Source organism: Salmo salar, chromosome ssa04 (genome assembly GCF_905237065.1).
Source record: "Salmo salar chromosome ssa04, Ssal_v3.1, whole genome shotgun sequence".
NCBI lineage: Eukaryota > Metazoa > Chordata > Actinopteri > Salmoniformes > Salmonidae > Salmo > Salmo salar.
This window is the reverse complement of record NC_059445.1, coordinates 84,286,685-84,312,942: the sequence shown is the minus strand read 5'-3', so window position 1 is coordinate 84,312,942 and position 26,258 is coordinate 84,286,685. Positions and strand designations below refer to the sequence as shown.

Sequence of the window (26,258 nt, the reverse complement as noted above, 5' to 3'; positions counted from 1 at the left end):
ACCATATGCCAAACCATCAGTCACCAAATCTCAACCCAATTGAAAACTTCTGGGAGATTCTGGTACGGCGCCTGACACAACGTTTTCCATCAACAACCCCAAATGATGGAATTTCTTGTAGAAGAATGGTGTCACATCCCTCCAATAGAGGTCCAGACACTTGTAGAAGCTATGACAAGGAGCATTGAAGCTGTTCTGGCGGCTCGTGGTGGCCCAACGCCCTATCATGACACTTTATATTGGTGTTTCCTTTATTTTGTCAGTTACCTGCATATAGATGTCCTGGACTGCCTCTTTCAGGTAATTCAATGCAGTATTATCCATATACTATAAGCTTCTAACATAGCCTCTGTCTTCATGTTCACTTGCGCAATACCGCACCTGCGCTCCACTGGCCTCTCTCCTTCTTAGTGCAAGAGTGTAGGTTCCGTCCCTCTCTTCGCCCCAACCTGGGCTCGAACCAGGGACCCTTGCACACATCAACAACTGACACCCACGAAGCATCGTTACCCATCGCGCCACAAAAGCCACGGCCCTTGCAGAGCAAGGGGAACAACCACTTCAGGTCTCAGAGCGAGTGACGTCACTGATTGAAACGCTATTAGCGCGCACCACCGCTAACTAACTAGCCATTTCACATCGGTTACACATACATGTTACTGTCCACCAGTAACTCCGCTCTCGGAGTCCCAGGAAAAGCTTGTTGGATATATATATATATATATTAATAGACTGTTCGAAAAGGAATGCAAGCTTACACCCAAAATAACTCGCCGGGGAGTTTGAAAGAAGACAGAATGTGGGATGGTTGTAGGCTATAGCAGTTATTAATTCAGACCCATAACCATTCAGACCCATAACCATTCAGATGGTGGTAGAATATAGCAGTTATTAATTCAGACCCATAACCATTCAGATGATGGTAGGCTATAGCAGTTATTAATTCAGACCCATAATCATTCAGACCCATAACCATTCAGATGGTGGTAGACTATAACAGTTATTAACCTCTCTAGGGTAGGTGGCACCAAATCGTCCCACCTACGTAACAGCCAGTGGAATCCTGTGGCGTGTTATTCAAATACCTTAGAAATGCTATTACTTCAATTTCTCAAACATATGACTATTTTACAGCATTTTAAAGACAAGACTCTCGTTAATCTAACCACACTGTCCGATTTCAAAAAGGCTTTACAACGAAAGCAAAACATTAGATTATGTCAGCAGAGTACCCAGCAAGAAATAATCAGACACCCATTTTTCAAGCTAGCATATAATGTCACAAAAACCCAGAAGACAGCTAAATGCAGCACTAACCTTTGATGATCTTCATCAGATGACACACCTAGGACATTATGTTATACAATACATGCATGTTTTGTTCAATCAAGTTCATATTTATATCAAAAACCAGCTTTTTACATTAGCATGTGACGTTCAGAACTAGCATACCCCCCGAATTTACTAACAATTTACTAAATTACTCACGATAAACGTTTACAAAAAGCATAACAATTCTTTTAAGAATTATAGATACAGAACTCCTCTATGCACTCGATATGTCCGATTTTAAAATAGCTTTTTGGTGAAAGCACATTTTGCAATATTCTAAGTAGATAGCCCGGCATCACAGGGCTAGCTATTTAGACACCCAGCAAGTTTAGCCTTCACCAAACTCCGATTTACTATTAGAAAAGTTTGATTACCTTTGGTGTTCTTCGTCAGAATGCACTCCCAGGACTGCTACTTCAATAACAAATGTTGGTTTGGTCCCAAATAATCCATACTTATGTTCAAACAGCGGCGTTTTGTTCGTGCGTTCAAGACACTATCCGAATGGTAAATAAGGGTTACGAGCACGGCGCATTTCGTGACAAAAAAATTCTAAATATTCCATTACCGTACTTCGAAGCATGTCAACCGCTGTTTAAAATCAATTTTTATGCCATTTTTCTCGTAAAAAAGCGATAATATTCCGACCGGGAATCTGCGTTTAGGTAAATAGACGACAGAAAATAAAGCACGGGGGCGGCCAGTGCACGCGCCTAAGCCCATTATCCTCTTATCGGCCACTTGCCAAAAGCGCAAATGTGTTTCAGCCTGGGGCTGGAATGACATCCTTCAGCTTTTTCCCGGGCTCTGAGAGCCTATGGGAGCCGTAGGAAGTGTCACGTTACAGCAAAGATCCTCAGTCTTCAATAAACAGAGACAAGAACAACAAGATCTTGTCAGATAGGGCACTTCCTTTAAGGAATCTTCTCAGGTTTTTGCCTGCCATATGAGTTCTGTTATACTCACAGACACCATTCAAACAGTTTTAGAAACTTTAGGGTGTTTTCTATCCAAAGCCAATAATTACATGCATATTCTAGTTACTGGGCAGGAGTAGTAACCAGATTAAATCGGGTACGTTTTTTATCCGGCTGTGTAAATACTGCCCCCTAGCCCTAACAGGTTAATTCAGACCCATAACCATTCAGACCCATAACCATTCAGACCCATAACCATTCAGATGGTGGTAGACTATAACAGTTATTAATTCAGACCCATAACCATTCAGACCCATAACCATTCAGACCCATAACCATTCAGATGGTGGTAGAATATAGCAGTTATTAATTCAGACCCATAACCATTCAGACCCATAACCATTCAGACCCATAACCATTCAGATGGTGGTAGAATATAGCAGTTATTAATTCAGACCCATAACCATTCAGACCCATAACCATTCAGATGGTGGTAGACTATAACAGTTATTCATTCAGACCCATAACCATTCAGACCCATAACCATTCAGACCCATAACCATTCAGACCCATAACCATTCAGATGGTGGTAGACTATAACAGTTATTAATTCAGACCCATAACCATTCAGACCCATAACCATTCAGACCCATAACCATTCAGATGGTGGTAGACTATAACAGTTATTAATTCAGACCCATGACCATTCAGACCCATAACCATTCAGATGGTGGTAGACTATAGCAGTTATTAATTCAGACCATGACCATTCAGACCCATAACCACTCAGATGGTGGTAGACTATAATAGTTATTAATTCAGACCCATGACCATTCAGACCCATAACCATTCAGACCCATAACCATTCAGACCCATAACCATTCAGATGGTGGTAGGCTATAACAGTTATTAATTCAGACAGATAACCATTCAGTCTTCATGAAGAGAAGCGAAAGCCGTCTGCATCTAATTCTAGTCCCATATTATTCAAGGAAACTTATTTAATTTAACTGTTGAGAGCGAGGAAGGACTGAAGCAACACTAGAGAAAGAGGAGGTAATACACACGTCAGACAACATTAGGGGGAATATCATGAAAGGTATATGCGTCAGCCTATGTCACGTCCTGACCATAGTAAGTGGTTATTTTCTATGGTAGAGTAGGTCAGGGCGTGACAGGGGGTGTTTGTCTATGTTTTGTATTTCTATGTTCAGTTTCTAGTTTTGTATTTCTATGTTGGTTTTGTTTGGTATGATCTCCAATTAGAGGCAGCTGGTCGTCGTTGTCTCTAATTGGAGGTCATATTTAAGTTGGTGTTTGTCCCACCTGTTTTTGTGGGTGATTATTTGTGAGTAGTGTTTGTTTCTCCTCTGCGTCACGGTTTGTTGTTTTGTAAATTTCAGTTATTTGATGTATTGCATAGTTTCACGGATTAAATAAATATGTGGAACGAAACACACGCTGCACTTTGGTCCGCTCCTTTTGACAACCGTGACAACCTACTAATTATAAAAATGTAAAATAGGGCACTATTATATCTCAAAATTAAAATCAAATTCGCTAGCCTATACTTGTAACTTTGTAGGCCTCAGGTATTGCACCAGTGTCAGGTGTTCTCTCCCATGCAGCTTCATGGTTTGAACGAGGTGTGTAATTCCAGTCCATAGAATTCATTAGGTCTATAGTACAGAACAGTAATACAGTCCAAACAGGTTACTGGAGATAGTTTCATTGATTTTCCCAAGACAGCATAACATCTATGGGTTTTTCTGTTTTTCTGATGTGTGTAATGTGCAGTAGTCCTTAGCCTATCATATTCTATTAGGCAACGGCACAATCTTTTTGACCTTTTTTTTGGGGGGCTTGGGCTCATAAAATGTCTTTAATGTAGGGCTCATCTGGCTCAGGTAGCAACAGGCTTGAACGTTCATGCTGATCAAAGCTCTAATCAAATCTAGACATATTTATATGCTTTATAATGCTTTTGAATGAGACTTCCGGTTTTGGAGGGAAATAGCGGGTTACCCGGGAGAAAAGGGACTTATTCTTGGGATGGAACATTGGAAAAATACTGGGAAAGTAAAGGTGCCTGGAAGAAACTTTTTGGGCTGCCATACCGACGGAACCTTTCCAGTTCAAAAAGGTTCTTTGAGGAACCACTCTAAAAAAGTTCTTTGAGGAACCACTCTAAAAAGGTTCTTTGAGGAACCACTCTAAAAAGGTTCTTTGAGGAACCCCTATGTAAAGGTTCGAACCGGATCCTTTTTGTGATGGGAGGGGTTACATTTTTTACCTTTTTACTAAACATAGGTGTAGAGGCATGGATTATTGGAGGCGTGCCTTTCAGATAGTTATTTTTGGGCACCCGTCAGTGTAAATGTCATTCCTGTTCATCATGTTATGTTTGTACACTGCAAATGTAACTTTTACTTAAATATCGATGCGTATTACATATTCAAATCAAATTGTATTTGTCACTTGAGCCCGAATACAACAGGTGTAGACCTTACCGTGAAATGCTTACGTGCTCTTTAACAAACAATGCAGAGTTTTAAAATAACAATAACGAGTCTATATACAGGGGGTACCGGTACTGAGTCAATGTGCGGGGGTACAGGTTAGTCAAGGTAATTGAGGTAATATGTACATGTAGGCATAGATAATAAATAGAGCCATGATATATTGGCCATATACCACAAACCCCCGAGGTGCCTTATTGCTATAATAAACTGGTTACCAACGTAATCAGAGCAGTTAAAAATAAATGTTTTGTCATACCTGTGGTATACGGACTGATATACCATGGCTGTCAGCCAATCAGCACTCAGGGCTCAAACCACCCAGTTCATAATATAAATAATATTAATATATTAACATTGCTGATTACATATAGTAATAAAGTGGTAACCATTACAACTTTGGGATTTTCATAGGCTCTTGTCGAACTCATATTCCTCTGTCAGCCTCACTGTCAGTGTTCAACCATTACATGTGAGAACTATACAACAGAACAGGAATGACATTTACTCCCACATTTACTCCAGAAAACATTGATCTTAAAGCCAAGCCTTTACTAAGCCACACCTCCACTCCAGGGTTCCTCTAGGGACCTGTTGCTTCATTGCAACATTAAAGGTTCCTCCAAGAACCCCTCAACTAACCAAAGGTGCAAATAGGAACCATTGACTAGCAATTGTTCCTTGAGTATCTCCAAGGGTTCCTTGAGGATCTCCAGGGGTTCCTTAATGATCTCCAGGGGTTCCTTAATGATCTCCAGGGGTTCCTTAATGATCTCCAGGGGTTCCTTAATGATCTCCAGGGGTTCCTTAATGATCTCCAGGGGTTCCTTAATGATCTCCAGGGGTTCCTTAATGATCTCCAGGGGTTCCTTAATAATCTCCAGGGGTTCCTTAATAATCTCCAGGGGTTCCTTAATGATCTCCAGGGGTTCCTTAATGATCTCCAGGGGTTCCTTAATGATCTCCAGGGGTTCCTTAATAATCTCCAGGGGTTCCTTAATGATCTCCAGGGGTTCCTTAATGATCTCCAGGGGTTCCTTAATGATCTCCAGGGGTTCCTTAATGATCTCCAGGGGTTCCTTAATAATCTCCAGGGGTTCCTTAATGATCTCCAGGGGTTCCTTAATGATCTCCAGGGGTTCTGTGAGGATCTCCAGGGGTTCCTTAATGATCTCCAGGGGTTCCTTAATGATCTCCAGGGGTTCCTTAATGATCTCCAGGGGTTCCTTAATGATCTCCAGGGGTTCCTTAATGATCTCCAGGGGTTCTGTGAGGATCTCCAGGGGTTCCTTAATGATCTCCAGGGGTTCCTTAATGATCTCCAGGGGTTCCTTAATGATCTCCAGGGGTTCCTTAATGATCTCCAGGGTCTCCTTAATGATCTCCAGGGGTTCCTTAATGATCTCCAGGGGTTCCTTAATGATCTCCAGGGGTTCCTTAATGATCTCCAGGGGTTCCTTAATGATCTCCAGGGGTTCCTTAATGATCTCCAGGGGTTCTGTGAGGATCCCCAGGGGCTCCTTGAGTGTAGTGTGTTTGTATGTGTGTGGGTGTGTTTGTATGTGTGTGAGTCTCCTACCTGGCGATCTCACACTTGCTGACATCCACTCCTCTCTTGGGCATGAAGCCCATCCCCCTCTGAGGCTCCTTGCTGCTGAAGGTACTGAGGTAGTGGACATAGGGAGGTTCCTCTGTTATCTCAAAGTAGCGGATACTACTGTCCCCCTGGAGAGGTGGGAGGGGAGGAGCGGTGGGGAGGGGGGAGCAGAGAGGAGAGTAGTGGGGAGGTGAGGTGAGGGGAGAGCAGAGGAGATGAGGGGAGGCGAAAGGAGGGGTGGGAGAGGAGGGGTTGGGAAGGGATAGCAGGGGAGGGGAGAGGAGATGAAGGGAGAGGAGGGGTGAGGAGAGGAGAGGATGGGTGGAGAGGAGGTGAGGGGAGAGCAGAGCAGAGGAGAGGAGGTTGGGTGGAGAGGAGAGGGTAGAGGAGGGGAGGTTGGGTGGGGAGGAGAAAGGAGAGGAGAGGGTAGAGGAGGGGAGGTTGGGTGGAGAGGAGAAAGGAGAGGAGAGGGTAGAGGAGAGGAGGGGAGGGGTGGAGAGGAGAGGGTAGAGGAGGGGAGGTTGGGTGGGGAGGAGAAAGGAGAGGAGAGGGTAGAGGAGGGGAGGTTTGGTGGAGAGGAGAAAGGAGAGGAGAGGGTAGAGGAGGGGAGGGGAGAGGAGGGGTGGGAGAGGAGAGCAGAGGAGAGGAGGTTGGGTGGAGAGGAGAGGGTAGAGGAGGGGAGGTTGGGTGGGGAGGAGAAAGGAGAGGAGAGGGTAGAGGAGGGGAGGTTGGGTGGAGAGGAGAAAGGAGAGGAGAGGGCAGGGGAGGGGAGGGGTGGAGAGGAGAAAGGAGAGGGTAGAGGAGGGGAGGTTGGGTGGAGAGGAGAAAGGAGAGGAGAGGGCAGAGGAGGGGAGGGGAGGGGTGGAGAGGAGAAAGGAGAGGAGAGGGTAGAGGAGGGGGGGTTGGGTGGGGAGGAGAAAGGAGAGGAGAGGGTAGAGGAGGGGGGGTTGGGTGGAGAGGAGAAAGGAGAGGAGAGGGTAGAGGAGGGGAGGTTGGGTGGAGAGGAGAAAGGAGAGGAGAGGGTAGAGGAGAGGAGGGGTGGAGAGGAGAAAGGAGAGGAGAGGGTAGAGGAGGGGAGGTTGGGTGGAGAGGAGAAAGGAGAGGAGAGGGTAGAGGAGGGGAGGTTGGGTGGAGAGGAGAAAGGAGAGGAGAGGGTAGAGGAGGGGAGAGGACAACATTATACTAAAGCATGTGTCAAACTCATTCCATGGAGGGCTGAGTGTCTGCAGGTTTTCTCTCCTCCTTTGTACTTGATTGATGAATTAAGGTCACTAATTAGTAAGGAACTCCCCTCACCTGGTTGTCTAGGGCTTAATTGAAAGGAAAAACCAAAAACCAGCCGTCCATGGAATGAGTTTGACAGCCCTGATCTAAAGGGAGATTTACAGTACTAGAGGAGGTAGTGTTATCTACTGTTACTGTACACAGAGAGTGTGTGTGTGTTCATACCTTTCCACAGAGGTAAACCATGTTGGTGTCTGGGTCGTAGTACGGTAACAACACACCGTTACTTGTGTCCAACTCCAGCAGTGCAATAGGTTCCTCAAAATGTGTCTGAAGAAATAAAAGACATGATTGATGTTCATTGTTCTTTAAGAGATACGAGTCAGAGATACGAGTCAGAGATACGAGTCAGAGATACGAGTCAGAGATACGAGTCAGAGATTCGAGTCAGAGATACGAGTCAGAGATACGAGTCAGAGATTCGAGTCAGAGATACGAGTCAGAGATTCGAGTCAGAGATACGAGTCAGAGATATGAGTGTGTCTGTCCACACCTGTCCACTGTATGTGTCCTGTCCACTGTGTGTGTCCTGTCTGAGTCTATCCACACGTGTCCACTGTGTGTGTCCTGTCTGTGTGTCCTGTCTGTCTGTGTGTCCTGTCTGTGTGTCCTGTCTGTGTGTACTGTCTGTGTGTCCTGTCTGTCTGTGTGTCCTGTCTGTCTGTGTGTCCTGTCTGTGTGTGTGCCGGCTTGTGTCTTGTGTTTATTACCGGGTCCCACAGGCCCAGCTCTCTCTGGCTCATCCTGGTGAAGCCGGTAGTGAACAGGTTTCCGTCTCTGGTGAAGATGGCCCTCATTGGTCGGATCCCCTCGTGTGGAGCCATCCTCTCCTATTGGACAGAACGGAGAAGCCAGGGATGTAATTAATTAATTAATCTGAGGCGAGCTTGACATTTACAGGTCATTTCCATTTGAGCCGTCATGTGCAGCTTTTACCATGAACGCAATCTCCACGGAAACGGGAGCATCGACGACAGCACTTTACAACGTAACCCCCTCCCCCTCCCCTCCCCAACTCACCACCTCCCTCCCCAACTCACCACCTCGCCTCCTCCCCAACTCACCCCCCCAACTCACCCCCCCAACTCACCACCTCCCTCCCCTCCCCAACTCACCACCTCGCCTCCTCCCCAACTCACCCCCCCAACTCACCCCCCCAACTCACCACCTCCCTCCCTCCCTCCCCCTCCCCAACTCACCACCTCCCCTCCCCTCCCCAACTCACCACCTCCCACCCCCTCTCCAACTCTCCACCTCCCATCCCCTCCCCAACTCACGACCTCCTCCCCAACTCACCACCTCCTACCTCCCTCCCCCCTCCCCAACTCACCACCTCCCTCCCTCCTCCTCCTCAACTCACCCCCCCATCTCACCACCTCCCTCCCCCTCCCCAACTCACCACCTCGCCTCCTCCCCAACTCACCACCTCCCTCCCTCCCCCTCCCCAACTCACCACCTCCCCTCCCCTCCCCTCCCAACTCACCACCTCCCCACCCCTCCCCAACTCACTACCTCCCACCCCCTCCCAACTCACCACCTCCCACCTCCCTCCCCAACTCACCCCCCCAACTCACCACCTCCCTCCCTCCCCCTCCCCAACTCACCACCTCCCCTCCCCCACTCACCACCTCCCCTCCCCCCACTCACCACCTCCCACCCCCTCAACCCCCCAACTCACCACCTCCCTCCCCAACTCACCACCTCCCCCTCCCCTCCCCCACTCACTACCTCCCATCCCCTCCCCAACTCACCACCTCCCACCTCCTCCCCAACTCACCACCTCCCACCTCCCTCCCCCTCCGCAACTCACCACCTCCCACCCCCTCTCCAACTCTCCACCTCCCATCCCCTCCCCAACTCACCACCTCCCACCCCCTCCCAACTCACCACCTCCCCTCCCCTCCCCAACTCACCACCTCCCACCTCCCTCCCCCTCCCCAACTCACCACCTCCCACCTCCTCCTCAACTCACCACCTCCCACCTCCCTCCCCCTCCCCAACTCACCACCTCCCACCTCCCTCCCCCTCCCCAACTCACCACCTCCCTCCCTCCTCCTCCTCAACTCACCCCCCCAACTCACCACCTCCCTCCCCCTCCCCAACTCACCACCTCGCCTCCTCCCCAACTCACCATCTCCCTCCCTCCCCCTCCCCAACTCACCACCTCCCCTCCCCTCCCAACTCACCACCTCCCCTCCCCAACTCACCACCTCCCCTCCCCTCCCAACTCACCACCTCCCACCCCCTCCCAACTCACCACCTCCCACCTCCCTCCCCCTCCCAACTCACCACCTCCCACCTCCCTCCCCTCCCCAACTCACCACCTCGCCTCCTCCCCAACTCACCACCTCCCTCCCTCTCCCTCCCCAACTCACCACCTCCCCTCCCCTCCCCAACTCACCACCTCCCACCCCCTCCCAACTCACCACCTCCCCTCCCCTCCCCAACTCACCACCTCCCACCTCCCCTCCCCAACTCACCACCTCCCTCCTCCTCCCCTCGTGTGGAGCCATCCTCTCCTATTGGACAGAACGGAGAAGCCAGGGATGTAATTAATTAATTAATCTGAGGCGAGCTTGACATTTACAGGTCATTTCCATTTGAGCCGTCATGTGCAGCTTTTACCATGAACGCAATCTCCACGGAAACGGGAGCATCGACGACAGCACTTTACAACGTAACCCCCTCCCCCTCCCTCCCCAACTCACCACCTCCCTCCCCTCCCCAACTCACCACCTCGCCTCCTCCCCAACTCACCCCCCCAACTCACCACCTCCCTCCCCCTCCCCAACTCACCACCTCGCCTCCTCCCCAACTCACCCCCCCCAACTCACCCCCCAACTCACCACCTCCCTCCCTCCCTCCCCCTCCCCAACTCACCACCTCCCCTCCCTCCCCAACTCACCCCCTCCCACCCCCTCCCAACTCACCACCTCCCACCCCCTCTCCAACTCTCCACCTCCCATCCCCTCCCCAACTCACGACCTCCTCCCCAACTCACCACCTCCTACCTCCCTCCCCCTCCCCAACTCACCACCTCCCTCCCTCCCCCTCCCCAACTCACCACCTCCCCTCCCCTCCCCTCCCAACTCACCACCTCCCCACCCCTCCCCAACTCACTACCTCCCACCCCTCCCAACTCACCACCTCCCACCTCCCTCCCCAACTCACCCCCCCAACTCACCACCTCCCTCCCTCCCCCTCCCCAACTCACCACCTCCCCTCCCCCACTCACCACCTCCCTCCCCCACTCACCACCTCCCCCACTCACCACCTCCCACCCCTCAACCCCCCAACTCACCACCTCCCACCTCCTCCCCAACTCACCACCTCCCACCTCCCTCCCCTCCGCAACTCACCACCTCCCACCCCCTCTCCAACTCTCCACCTCCCATCCCCTCCCCAACTCACCACCTCCCCTCCCCTCCCCAACTCACCACCTCCCACCTCCCTCCCCCTCCCCAACTCACCACCTCCCACCTCCTCCTCAACTCACCACCTCCCACCTCCCTCCCCCTCCCCAACTCACCACCTCCCACCTCCCTCCCCCTCCCCAACTCACCACCTCCCTCCCTCCTCCTCCTCAACTCACCCCCCCAACTCACCACCTCCCTCCCCCTCCCCAACTCACCACCTCGCCTCCTCCCCAACTCACCATCTCCCTCCCTCCCCTCCCCAACTCACCACCTCCCCTCCCCTCCCAACTCACCACCTCCCCTCCCCAACTCACCACCTCCCCTCCCCTCCCAACTCACCACCTCCCACCCCTCCCAACTCACCACCTCCCACCTCCCTCCCCTCCCAACTCACCACCTCCCTCCCCCTCCCCAACTCACCACCTCGCCTCCTCCCCAACTCACCACCTCCCTCCCTCTCCCTCCCCAACTCACCACCTCCCCTCCCCAACTCACCACCTCCCACCCCTCCCAACTCACCACCTCCCCTCCCCTCCCCAACTCACCACCTCCCACCTCCCCTCCCCAACTCACCACCTCCCTCCTCCTCCTCAACTCACCACCCCCCTCCCAACTCACCCCCTCCCACCCCCTCCCAACTCACCACCTCCCACCCCCTCCCAACTCACCACTTCCCACCCCCTCCCAACTCACCACCTCCCACCCCCTCTCCAACTCTCCACCTCCCATCCCCTCCCCAACTCACCACCTCCCTCCCCTCCCCAACTCACCACCTCGCCTCCTCCCCAACTCACCACCTCCCTCCCTCTCCCTCTCCCTCCCAACTCAACACCTCCCCTCCCCACCACCTCCCACCCCCTCACCCCCCAATTCACCACCTCTCTCCCCCCCAACTCACCACCTCGCCTCCTCCCCAACTCACCACCTCCCTCCCCCTCCCCAACTCACCACCTCCCTCCCCTCCCAACTCACCACCTCCCATCCCCTCCCCAACTCACCACCTCCCACCTCCCTCCCCCTCCCCAACTCACCACCTCCCTCCTCCTCCTCAACTCACCACCCCCCTCCCACCCCCTCCCACCCCCTCCCAACTCACCACCTCCCACCCCCTCCCAACTCACCACCTCCCACCCCCTCTCCAACTCTCCACCTCCCATCCCCTCCCCAACTCACCACCTCCCACCTCCTCCCCAACTCACCAACTCCCACCTCCCTCCCCTCCCCAACTCACCACCTCCCTCCCTCCTCCTCCTCAACTCACCCCCCCAACTCACCACCTCCCTCCCCCTCCCCAACTCACCACCTCACCTCCTCCTCCTCCCAACTCACCCCCTCCCACCCCCTCCCAACTCACCACCTCCCCTCCCCTCCCCAACTCACTACCTCCCACCCCCTCCCAACTCACCACCTCCCACCTCCCTCCCCAACTCACCCCCCCAACTCACCACCTCCCTCCCTCCCCTCCCCAACTCACCACCTCCCCTCCCCCCACTCACCACCTCCCCTCCCCCACTCACCACCTCCCACCCCTCAACCCCCCAACTCACCACCTCCCTCCCCCTCCCCAACTCACCACCTCCCCCTCCCCTCCCCACTCACTACCTCCCATCCCCTCCCCAACTCACCACCTCCCACCTCCTCCCCAACTCACCACCTCCCACCTCCCTCCCCTCCCCAACTCACCACCTCCCACCCCCTCTCCAACTCTCCACCTCCCATCCCCTCCCCAACTCACCACCTCCCACCCCCTCCCAACTCACCACCTCCCCTCCCCTCCCCAACTCACCACCTCCCACCTCCCTCCCCCTCCCCAACTCACCACCTCGCACCTCCTCCTCAACTCACCACCTCCCCCTCCCCAACTCACCACCTCCCACCTCCCTCTCCCTCCCCAACTCACCACCTCCCTCCCTCCTCCTCCTCAACTCACCCCCCAACTCACCACCTCCCTCCCCCTCCCCAACTCACCACCTCGCCTCCTCCCCAACTCACCATCTCCCTCCCTCCCCCTCCCCAACTCACCACCTCCCCTCCCAACTCACCACCTCCCCTCCCCAACTCACCACCTCCCCTCCCCTCCCAACTCAGCACCTCCCACCACCCTCCCCTCCCAACTCACCACCTCCCACCACCCTCCCCCTCCCAACTCACCAGCTCCCACCTCCCTCCCCCTCCCCAACTCACCCCCCCAACTCACCACCTCCCACCCCCTCCCAACTCACCACCTCCCCTCCCTCCCCAACTCACCACCTCCCACCTCCCCTCCCCAACTCACCACCTCCCTCCTCCTCCTCAACTCACCACCCCCCTCCCAACTCACCCCCTCCCACCCCCTCCCAACTCACCACCTCCCACCCCCTCCCAACTCACCACTTCCCACCCCCTCCCAACTCACCACCTCCCACCCCCTCTCCAACTCTCCACCTCCCATCCCCTCCCCAACTCACCACCTCCCTCCCCCTCCCCAACTCACCACCTCGCCTCCTCCCCAACTCACCACCTCCCTCCCTCTCCCTCTCCCTCCCAACTCAACACCTCCCCTCCCCACCACCTCCCACCCCCTCACCCCCCCAATTCACCACCTCTCTCCCCCCCAACTCACCACCTCGCCTCCTCCCCAACTCACCACCTCCCTCCCCCTCCCCAACTCACCACCTCCCCTCCCTCCCAACTCACCACCTCCCATCCCCTCCCCAACTCACCACCTCCCACCTCCCTCCCCCTCCCCAACTCACCACCTCCCTCCTCCTCCTCAACTCACCACCCCCCCTCCCACCCCCTCCCACCCCCTCCCAACTCACCACCTCCCACCCCCTCCCAACTCACCACCTCCCACCCCCTCTCCAACTCTCCACCTCCCATCCCCTCCCCAACTCACCACCTCCCACCTCCTCCCCAACTCACCAACTCCCACCTCCCTCCCCCTCCCCAACTCACCACCTCCCTCCCTCCTCCTCCTCAACTCACCCCCCCCAACTCACCACCTCCCTCCCCCTCCCCAACTCACCACCTCACCTCCTCCTCCTCCCAACTCACCCCCCTCCCACCCCCTCCCAACTCACCACCTCCCTCCCCTCCCCAACTCACTACCTCCCACCCCCTCCCAACTCACCACCTCCCACCTCCCTCCCCAACTCACCCCCCCAACTCACCACCTCCCTCCCTCCCCCTCCCCAACTCACCACCTCCCCTCCCCCACTCACCACCTCCCTCCCCCACTCACCACCTCCCACCCCTCAACCCCCCAACTCACCACCTCCCTCCCCCTCCCCAACTCACCACCTCCCCCTCCCTCCCCCACTCACTACCTCCCATCCCCTCCCCAACTCACCACCTCCCACCTCCTCCCCAACTCACCACCTCCCACCTCCCTCCCCCTCCCCAACTCACCACCTCCCACCCCCTCTCCAACTCTCCACCTCCCATCCCCTCCCCAACTCACCACCTCCCACCCCCTCCCAACTCACCACCTCCCCTCCCCTCCCCAACTCACCACCTCCCACCTCCCTCCCCTCCCCAACTCACCACCTCGCACCTCCTCCTCAACTCACCACCTCCCCCCTCCCCAACTCACCACCTCCCACCTCCCTCTCCCTCCCCAACTCACCACCTCCCTCCCTCCTCCTCCTCAACTCACCCCCCAACTCACCACCTCCCTCCCCCTCCCCAACTCACCACCTCGCCTCCTCCCCAACTCACCATCTCCCTCCCTCCCCCTCCCCAACTCACCACCTTCCCTCCCAACTCACCACCTCCCCTCCCCAACTCACCACCTCCCCTCCCCTCCCAACTCAGCACCTCCCACCACCCTCCCCCTCCCAACTCACCACCTCCCACCACCCTCCCCCTCCCAACTCACCAGCTCCCACCTCCCTCCCCTCCCCAACTCACCCCCCCAACTCACCACCTCCCTCCCACTCCCCAACTCACCACCTCGCCTCCTCCCCAACTCACCACCTCCCTCCCTCTCCCTCCCCAACTCACCACCTCCCCTCCCCTCCCCAACTCACCACCTCCCACCCCCTCCCAACTCACCACCTCCCCTCCCCTCCCCAACTCACCACCTCCCACCTCCCTCCCCCTCCCCAACTCACCACCTCCCTCCTCCTCCTCAACTCACCACCCCCCTCCCACCCCCTCCCAACCCACCCCCTCCCAACTCACCACCTCCCACCCCCTCCCAACTCACCACTTCCCACCCCTCCCAACTCACCACCTCCCACCCCCTCTACAACTCTCCACCTCCCATCCCCTCCCCAACTGACCACCTCCCTCCCCCTCCCCAACTCACCACCTCGCCTCCTCCCCAACTCACCACCGCCCTCCCTCTCCCTCTCCCTCCCAACTCAACACCTCCCCTCCCCACCACCTCCCACCCCTCACCCCCTCACCCCCCCAATTCACCACCTCTCTCCCCCCAACTCACCACCTCGCCTCCTCCCCAACTCACCACCTCCCCTCCCCTCCCAACTCACCACCTCCCATCCCCTCCCCAACTCACCACCTCCCTCCCCCTCCCCAACTCACCACCTCCCTCCTCCTCCTCAACTCACCACCCCCCCTCCCACCCCCTCCCACCCCCTCCCAACTCACCACCTCCCACCCCTCCCAACTCACCACCTCCCACCCCCTCTCCAACTCTCCACCTCCCATCCCCTCCCCAACTCACCACCTCCCACCTCCTCCCCAACTCACCAACTCCCACCTCCCTCCCCCTCCCCAACTCACCACCTCCCTCCCTCCTCCTCCTCAACTCACCCCCCCAACTCACCACCTCCCTCCCCCTCCCCAACTCACCACCTCACCTCCTCCCCAACTCACCACCTCCCTCCCTCCCCCTCCCCAACTCACCACCTCCCCTCCCCTCCCCAATTCACCACCTCCCACCCCCTCCCAACTCACCACCTCCCACCTCCCTCCCCTCCCCAACTCACCCCCCCAACTCACCACCTCCCTCCCCCTCCCCAACTCACCACCTCGCCTCCTCACCACCTCCCTCCCCAACTCACCCCTCCCTCCCAGCTCACCACCTCCCTCCCTCCCCCTCCCAACTCACCTCCTCCCATCCCCTCCCCAACTCACCACCTCCCCCTCCCCAACTCACCACCTCCCTCCTCCTCCTCAACTCACCACCTCCCTCCCACCCCCTCCTCAACTCACCGCGACCACCTCTCTCTTGCGGGGGTCACATACGCGGAGGCGTCGGTCCTTACAGGTGGTGCAGAACAGGCTGCCGTTACGGTTCCAGCTGACGTTGTAGATGAGGTCTGGGTGGTCGTCCATGGAGATGAGGGCCTCGCCAGTCCCCACGTTCCAGATTATTATCAGGTTATCACTGCCTGGGGGAGAGAGAGGGAGGGAGGGAGGGAGAGGGAGAGAGAGAGGGAGGGAGGGAGGGTGAGGGAGGGAGAGAGAGAGGGAGAGAGAGAGAGAGAGGGAGAGAGAGAGAGGGAGGGAGAGGGAGGGAGGGAGGGTGAGGGAGAGAGGGAGGGAGAGAGAGTGAGGGAGGGAGAGTGAGAGAGGGAGGGAGAGAGAGGGAGAGTGAGGGAGGGAGGGAGAGTGAGGGAGGGAGAGAGAGAGGGAGGGTGAGGGAGGGAGAGGGAGGGAGGGTGAGGGAGAGAGGGAGGGAGAGAGAGAGAGGGAGGGAGGGAGAGTGAGGGAGGGAGAGAGAGAGAGAGGGAGGGAGGGTGAGGGAGGGAGGGAGGGAGGGTGAGAGGGTGAGAGGGTGAGGGAGTAAAAGTGTGTGTGTGTGTGTATATATACCTGCAGTGAGTAGTATGTTGCATGTGGTGGTGTGTGTGTGTGTGTGTGTGTGTGTGTGTGTGTGTGTGTGTGTGTGTGTGTGTGTGTGTGTGTGTGTGTGTGTACCTGCAGTGAGTAGTATGTTGCATGTGGTGGTGGTGTGTGTGTGTGTGTGTGTGTGTGTGTGTGTGTGTGTGTGTGTGTGTGTGTGTGTGTGTGTGTGTGTGTGTGTGTGTGTGTGTGTGTACCTGCAGTGAGTAGTATGTTGCATGTGGTGGTGGTGTGTGTGTGTGTGTGTGTGTGTGTGTGTGTGTGTGTGTGTGTGTGTGTGTGTGTGTGTGTGTGTGTGTGTGTGTGTGTGTGTGTGTGTGTGTGTGTGTGTGTGTGTGTGTGTGTGTGTGTGTGTATACCTGCAGTGAGTAGTATGTTGCGTGCAGTGGGGTGCCAGGTGACAATGCCGACACGTTTGGAGTGTCCCTCCAGCACCACGATGGGCTCTGATATGGGCTGGGTCCCCATCTGGTCAGGAATCTGCCACACCTGCAGGGGGACACAATTCAACGTTACACATATAGGGGAACACAATATAACGTTACACATTTGGAGGGACACAATACAACGTTGCACATATAGAGGGACACAATACAACGTTACACAAAGTAGCAGTCAAACGTTTGGACACACCTACTCATTCAATGGTTTTTCTTTATTTTTACTATTTTCTACATTGTAAAATAATAGTGAAGACATCAAAACTATGAAATAACCCACATGGAATCATGTAGTAACCAAAAAAGTGTTAAACAAATCAAAATATATTTTATATTTGAGATTCTTCAAAGTAGTCACCCTTTGCCTTGCTGACAGCTTTGCACACTCTTGGCATTCTCTCAACCAGCTGTATGAGGTAGTCACCTGGAATGCATTTCAATCAACAGGTGTGCCTTGTTAAAAATGTATTTGTGGAATTTGTTTCCTTCTTAATGCGTTTGAGCCAATCAGTTGTGACAAGGTAGGGGTGGTATACAGAAGATAGCCCTATTTGGTAAAAGACCAAGTCCATATTATGGCAAGAACAGCTCAAATAAGCAAAGAGCAACAACAGTCCATCATTACTTTAAGACATGAAGGTCAGTTAATGCGGACAATATCAAGAACTTTGAACGTTTCTTCAAGTGCAGTCGCAAAAACCATGAAGCGCTATGATGAAACTGGCTCTCATGAGGACCGCCACAGGAAAGGAAGACCCAGAGTTACCTCTGCTGCATTGGATAAGTTCATTAGAGATACCAGTCTCAGAAATTGCAGCCCAAATAAATGCTTCACAGAGTTCAAGTAACAGACACACCTCAACATCAACTGTTTAGAGGAGACCGCGTGAATCAGGCCTTCGTGGTCGAATTGCTGTATAGAAACCACTACTAAAGGACACCAATGAGAAGAAGAGACTTGCTTGGGCCAAGAAACACAACCAATGGACATTAGACCGGTGGAAATCTGTCCTTTGGTCTGATGAGTCCAAAATTGAGATTTTGGGTTCCAACCGCCATGTCTTTGTGAGACACAGAGTGGGTGAACGGATGATCTCTGCATGTGTGGTTCCCACCGTGAAGCATGGAGGAGGAGGTGTGATGGTGTGGGGGTTCTTTGCTGGTGACACTGTCTGTGATTTATTTATAATTCAAGGCACACTTAACCAGCATGGCTACCAAAGAATTCTACAGCGATACACCATCGCATCTGGTTTGCGCTTAGTGGGACTATCATTTGTTTTTCAACAGGACATTTTTACATTTCAGTCATTTAGCAGACGCTCTTATCCAGAGCGACTTACAGTAGTGAATGCATACATTTCATGTATTTTTTTTCTTGTAATGGCACTCCGTGGGAATCGAACCCACAACCCTGGCGTTGCACACACCATGCTAGCATTGCAAACACCATGCTCTACCAACTGAGCCACAGGGAAGGACAATGGTGTCCTACCCCGATTTGGCTGGGGGAGGCCGTCAGTGTAAATAAGAATTTGTTCTTAACTGATTTGCCTAGTTAAATAAAGGTTAAATAAAAAATATTTATAAAAGCATATGTGAGAACTCCTTCAAGACTGTTTGAAAAGCAATCCAGGTCAAGCTGGTTGAGAGAATGCCAAGAGTGTGCAAAGCTGTCATCAAGGCAAAGGGTGGCTACTTTCAAGAATCTAATATATGAAATATATTTTGATTTGTTGAACACTTTTTTGGTTACTACATGATTCCATATGTGTTATTTCAAAGTGTTGATATCTTCACTATTATTCTACAATGTATAAAATAGTACAAATAAAGAAAAACCCTGGTATGAGTAGGTCTCTCCCTCGCTCTCTCTCCATTTATCTCTATTTATCTACAGGAAACACCAACATAAATTGTCTTAATAGGGCGTTGGTCCAACACTAGTCAGATCAGCTTCAATGCACCTTGTCATAGATTCTGCAGGTGTCTGGAACTCTATTGGAGGGATGTGACACCATTCTTCCAGGAAAGAATTCCAACATTTGGTGTTTTGTTGATGGTGATGGAAAACGTTTTCATGCTCATCAAACCAATCAGTGACCACTCGTGCCCTGTGGATGGGGGGGCGTTGTCATCCTGGATAGAAATGATTCACCATAGGTTGAAGGTGATCACCCAGAATGGCTGTGTATTTATTGGTGTTTACCTTGCTCTCTAAGAAGTTGAGTGGATCTTATCCATGCCAGGAAAATGCACTCCAACACCATAACAGATCCACCAGAACCCTCATTTACTTAAGGGTTTCCATTATTTTGGCAGTTACCTCCTGTCTGTCTGTCTGTCTGTCTGTCTGTCTGTCTGTCTGTCTGTCTGTCTGTCTGTCTGTCTGTCTGTCTGTCTGTCTGTCTGTCTGTCTATAGCCATGCTCTATCCCATTACCAGAACAAAGGTATCAGTGTATTGACACATGGTCTTATGAACATAGCCTGTACTGTACACCATTCATTCACACAAGCAGCTGTTAGAAGACTGGCAGTACCATCATATGATAGCTACTCCTTGCTTTCAATAGATGTTCATTGTCAGAAAATCCCTTGTTTGCATCAAAATGTTCCCTCTTTGATAAACCCAGAACACGAGTACACACCACACACACACACACACACACACACACACACACACACACACACACACACGTCTTTGTGCTAGCCTTGTAATGCAAGGCCTTGGCGGACTGTAGCACTAGAAGGTCTGATAAACCACATTCCTTACACACACACACACACACACACACACACACACACACACACACACACACACACACACACACACACACACACACACACACACACACACACACACAGAGCTTTGATATCTCATCCCTCTCCATCTGCTCACCCTCAGAGGCTCATATCTGTCATCTGATTGGTTGATAAGGGAGGGGGGTTTGGGGGGGCTCAGGGGCATGTTAACACATGTTTATAAATACCAACCAGCCGTTACCCCAACAACCACCCCCCCCCCCCACCCCTTTTCTAAGAGTGCACAGCACTATAGTACTCCTCATGAGACAAGAGCCATGGGATCTTTAGTGACCACAGAGAGTCAGGACCTTGGTTTGACAGATCAGTAGAAGAACAGCTTGTTGGAAACACTGGCAGTTCATACATGACGTTCATTTACACCACAGTATGAACAGACCGACCGACACACACACACACACACACACACACACACACACACACACACACACACACACACACACACACACACACACACACACACACACACACACACACACACACACACACACACTCAGGCTGCCAGCCTTACCATGGCGGTGGTGTCCTCTGAGCAGGATGCCAGGATGTTGTCGTTGTGAGGGCACCAGTCGATGTCCAGGACGGGCCCAGCGTGGCCAGTCACCAACGGGTGGTTTTTATCCAGACGACCCGTCTACATCACACAGAACAGACAGGAGGATGACGTCACGGCACTGTACATAGTCTCTAATTACTGTAGTTAGTTCACTCTACCTCCTAGCAACACCAATATACATCTAGTTAGTTCACTCTACATCCTAGCAACACCAATAGACATCTAGTTAGTTCACTCTACATCCTAGCAACAGCAATAGGCATCTAGTTAGTTCACTCTACAGCCTAGCAACACCAATAGACATCTAGTTAGTTCACTCTAGATCCTAGCAACAACAATATACATCTAGTTAGTTCACTCTACATCCTAGCAACAGCAATATACATCTAGTTAGTTCACTCTAGATCCTAGCAACAGTAATAGACATCTAGTTAGTTCACTCTACATCCTAGCAACAGCAATATACATCTAGTTAGTTCACTCTACATCCTAGCAACACCAATATGCATCTAGTTAGTTCACTCTACATCCTAGCAACAGCAATATACATCTAGTTAGTTCACTCTAGATCCTAGCAACAGTAATAGACATCTAGTTAGTTCACTCTAGATCCTAGCAACAGCAATATACATCTAGTTAGTTCACTCTACATCCTAGCAACACCAATATGCATCTAGTTAGTTCACTCTACATCCTAGCAACACCAATATGCATCTAGTTAGTTCACTCTACATCCTAGCAACAGACATCTAGTTAGTTCACTCTACATCCTAGCAACACCAATAGACATCTAGTTAGTTCACTCTAGATCCTAGCAACAGCAACAGACATCTAGTTAGTTCACTCTACATCCTAGCAACACCAATAGACATCTAGTTAGTTCACTCTAGATCCTAGCAACAGCAATAGACATCTAGTTAGTTCACTCTAGATCCTAGCAACAGACATCTAGTTAGTTCACTCTACATCCTAGCAACAGCAATAGACATCTAGTTAGTTCACTCTACATCCTAGCAACAGCAATATGCATCTAGTTAATTCACTCTAGATCCTAGCAACAGCAATATACATCTAGTTAGTTCACTCTTGATCCTAGCAACAGTAATAGACATCTAGTTAGTTCACTCTACATCCTAGCAACAGCAATATACATCTAGTTAGTTCACTCTACATCCTAGCAACACCAATATACATCTAGTTAGTTCACTCTACATCCTAGCAACACCAATATACATCTAGTTAGTTCACTCTAGATCCTAGCAACAGCAATATACATCTAGTTAGTTCACTGTACATCCTAGCAACACCAATAGACATCTAGTTAGTTCACTCTAGATCCTAGCAACAGCAATATACATCTAGTTAGTTCACTCTAGATCCTAGCAACAACAATAGGCATCTAGTTAGTTCACTCTACATCCTAGCAACAGCAATATACATCTAGTTAGTTCACTCTAGATCCTAGCAACAGACATCTAGTTAGTTCACTCTAGATCCTAGCAACAGCAATATACATCTAGTTAGTTCACTCTACATCCTAGCAACAGCAATATACATCTAGTTAGTTCACTCTAGATCCTAGCAACAGCAATAGACATCTTGTTAGTTCACTCTAGATCCTAGCAACAGCAATAGACATCTAGTTAGTTCACTCTACATCCTAGCAACAGCAATATACATCTAGTTAGTTCACTCTAGATCCTAGCAACAGACATCTAGTTAGTTCACTCTAGATCCTAGCAACAGCAATATACATCTAGTTAGTTCACTCTACATCCTAGCAACAGCAATATACATCTAGTTAGTTCCTAACAAAACCACATATTATATTTTGAGTACATTTCTGTGTGTATTTGCACGTGTGTGTGTGTGTGTGTGTGTGTGTGTGTGTGTGTGTGTGTGTGTGTGTGTGTGTGTGTGTGTGTGTGTGTGTGTGTGTGTGTGTTTGCACATGCATGTGTGTGTGTATGTAGAATAAATATGTGTGTGAGAGGGAGGCAATGAAGGGACCTTGGGATTTATTGTATAGTGGCAGTGACAGTGTCCCCTAACAATATGGTTACACTGGGTTGGATTGTAACAAGGGCATTTCCATGCATAAGGCACTAAAATGTACATGTGGTGTCAAATGAAAGCTACGAGTCTAGGCTATAATTCTCTGAAATTAAAGCATATATAAATTTTACTAACATTTTCCATTCTAAAAATCAGGGATAAACAAAGGCTTTTATTTCTGGTCAAACAGATGGAAAATGTGTGTTAGAAAACAATAGAGTATAGTTCAGGAGAGGAGATTAGAGTACAGCAGAGTACAGTATAATCTACTGTGTTGTACTGTAATGCACTTGTCACGGCTGTCGAAAGGAGCAGACCAAAGTGCAGCGTGGTTGTAGTTCCACATTTTATTTAATCCGTGAAACTTTGCAAAACATAAATAACTGAATATGACAAAACAACAAACCGTGACGCAGAGAGAAACAAACACTACTCAAAATATAATAACCCACAAAACCCAGGAAGAAAAACCCTTACTTAAATATGATCTCCAATTAGAGACAACGAGGACCAGCTGCCTCCAATTGGAGATCAACCCCAAAAAACAACAACATAGAAATAGAAAAACTAGAACTTAAATATAGAAATACAAAACATAGAAAAACACAAAACACCCCCTGTCATGCCCTGACCTACTCTACCATAGAAAATAACCTCTTACTATGGTCAGGACGTGACAGCACTGTACTGAACTCTACTGCTGTGCTCTACTGTGGTGTCCAAGCCTGTGAAACATAGACGTCTATGATTGGTACAGATTTGGTCAGGTCTGGACCAAACAAATTTGGTCTTGTTTGGAGGCGGAGCTCATTAAAATAATAGCCAATGTGTAGAATGATACCAAAACATGCAAAGGAGGATTCTACATTGTTCTCCCTTGTGTACCTATCACGGTGAAGAGAATGACATTCATCATTATGCATTTCTGTATAGTACAGATCAGGAATCCATGATGTCATTCTGATTCCGTGGAATTTCCGACAACCGTCCCCAAAATGTTTTATAATGCAGTTGATTGTGACAACCAAACCCTACATTCCATGTGACAACCAAACCCTACATTCCATGTGACAACCAAACCCTACATTCCATGTGACAACCAAACCCTACATTCCATGTGACAACCAAACCCTACATTCCATGTGACAACCAAACCCTACATTCCATGTGACAACCAAACCCTACATTCCATGTGACAACCAAACCCTGCATTCCATGTGACAACTAAACCCTGCATTCCATGTGACAACCAAACCCTACATTCCATGTGACAACCAAACCCTACATTCCATGTGACAACCAAACCCTGCATTCCATGTGACAACCAAACCCTACATTCCATGTGACAACCAAATGCAAACATTTACAAAGAAAATACCAACATAATTTTTTTTCTTTACTTTCTACACACCCATTGCAGTCTTCACATTTTTGCTGCCTTAAAATTAAATCTAAAAAGGGAGTACATTTTTTCTACAGATCTACACAACCTATTCCACATTTTCAAAGTGAAAGAAAATTATAGAACATTTTCCAAATGAATAAAAAATCTAAAAATGAAGATGTATTGTCAAGTATTGTGGTGGCAGCCTCATGTTATGGGTATGCTTGTCACTGGCAGAGACTAGGGCGTTTGTTAGGATAAAAATCAATTTGAAAGGCGCAAAGCCCATATAAAAAAATGGTGAAAACCCTGCCTCAGTCTTCTGAAAACCTAACCTTGAGATATAGTTGTATTTTCAGCAGGAAAATGACAAAATATTTAATGCCAAGACACACGAGAATGGCTTTTCCTGAGCGGTCCAGCCACAGTCCTGACATAAATTTGCTTGAAAGCCAGAAACAAGTTTTGAATATTGCTGTCCATCAATGACTCCTATCCAAATTTACTGAGCTTGAGCAATTTTGACAAAAACATTGGAAAAATGTTGCCCTAAGAGTTGTGCAAAATTGGTTGAATCTTATTCACAATGATTCCCAGCTGTAATGGCTGCCAAAGGAGCTTCCACCAAGTATTAACTTGGGTGTGAAGACATACCCAATCAATGCATCATTGTTCTTTTAGTTTAAGGTAGCAAAATGTAAAGACTGTGCACGGGGTGTGTAGACTTCACTAGCGAATGTAAATTCCCCTCACCTCAATGTTTTGTCATGTTGACATGAATTGACCAGGTGGATGAGTTATTTTAAAGAATTCACACATTTTAACCTTAAAATTATTACACACTGCTGTTAAGATCGGGAGTAATTAGCACTGTGACAACCAACCCATGAGAGGTGTATTTATAGGTGTATTTATAGCAGCGTGAGGAGGTGTTGAAGGGGAGCCAGTATAGATACAGTTGAAGTCGGAAGTTTACATGCACCTTAGCCAAATACATTTAAACTCCGTTTTTCACAATTCCAGACATTTAATCCTACTAAATATTCCCTGTCTTAGGTCAGTTAGGATCACCACTTTATTTTAAGAATATGAAATGTCAGAATAATAGAAGAGAGAATGATTTATTTCAGCTTTTATTTCTTTCATCACATTCCCAGTGGATTAGAAGTTTACATACACTCAATTATTATTTTGCAGCATTGCCTTAAACAATTTAAACGTGGGTCAAACATTTCGGGTAGCCTTCCACAAGTTTCCCACAATAAGTTGGGTGAATTTTGGCCCATTCCTCCTGACAGAGCTGGTGGAACTGAGTCAGGTTTGTAGGCCTCCTTGCTCGCACACGCTTTTCCAGTTCTGCCCACACATTTTCTATAGGATTGAGATCAGGGCTTTGTGATGGCCACTCCAATACCCTGACTTTGTTGTCCTTAAGCCATTTTGCCACAAGTTTGGAAGTATGCTTGGGGTCATTGTCCATTTGGAAGACGCATTTGCGACCAAGCTTTAACTTCCTGACTGATGTCTTGAGATGTTGCTTCAAAATATACACATCATTGTCCTTCATCATGATGCCATCTATTTTGTGAAGTGCAGCAGTCCCTCCTGCAGCAAAGCACCCCCACAACATGATGCTGCCACCCCCGTACTTCACGGTTGGGATGGTGTTCTTCGGCTTGCAAGACTCCCCCTTTTTCCTCCAAACATAACGATGGTCATTATGGCCAAACAGTTCTATTTTTGTTTCATCAGACCAGAGGACATTTCTCCAAAAAGTACGATCTTTGTCCCCATGTGCAGTTGCAAACCGTAGTCTGGCTTTTTTATGGCGGTTTTGGAGCAGTGGCTTCTTCCTTGCTGAGCGGCCTTTCAGGTTATGCCGATATAGGACTCGTTTTACTGTGGATATAGGTACTTTTGTACCCGTTTCCTCCAGCATCTTCACAAGGCCCTTTGCTGTTGTTCTGGGATTGATTTGCACTTTTCACACCAAAGTACGTTCATCTCTAGAAGACAGAACGCGTCTCCTTCCTGATTGGTATGACGGCTGCATGGTCCCATAGTGTTTATACTTGCATACTATTGTTTGTACAGATGAACGTGGTACCTTCAGGTGTTTGGAAATTGCTCCCAAGGATGA

The 26,258-nt window shown here is 50.5% G+C and overlaps 1 protein-coding gene across 1 annotated transcript in view; it reads right to left on the bottom strand.

Annotated features, from left to right (window-relative positions):
• Nucleotides 1-26,258, bottom strand: part of LOC106603980 (coronin-6) — a 50,091-nt gene that overhangs the window by 7,399 nt on the left and 16,434 nt on the right. Inside the window, exons 3-8 of the mRNA XM_014198296.2 lie at nucleotides 20,635-20,757; nucleotides 17,218-17,347; nucleotides 16,226-16,404; nucleotides 8,360-8,479; nucleotides 7,815-7,919; nucleotides 6,348-6,493 (exon numbers count right to left, since the gene is read on the bottom strand). Coding sequence (XP_014053771.2) covers nucleotides 6,348-6,493; nucleotides 7,815-7,919; nucleotides 8,360-8,479; nucleotides 16,226-16,404; nucleotides 17,218-17,347; nucleotides 20,635-20,757 — 803 coding nt within the window. The remainder of the gene's footprint in view (nucleotides 1-6,347; nucleotides 6,494-7,814; nucleotides 7,920-8,359; nucleotides 8,480-16,225; nucleotides 16,405-17,217; nucleotides 17,348-20,634; nucleotides 20,758-26,258) is intronic.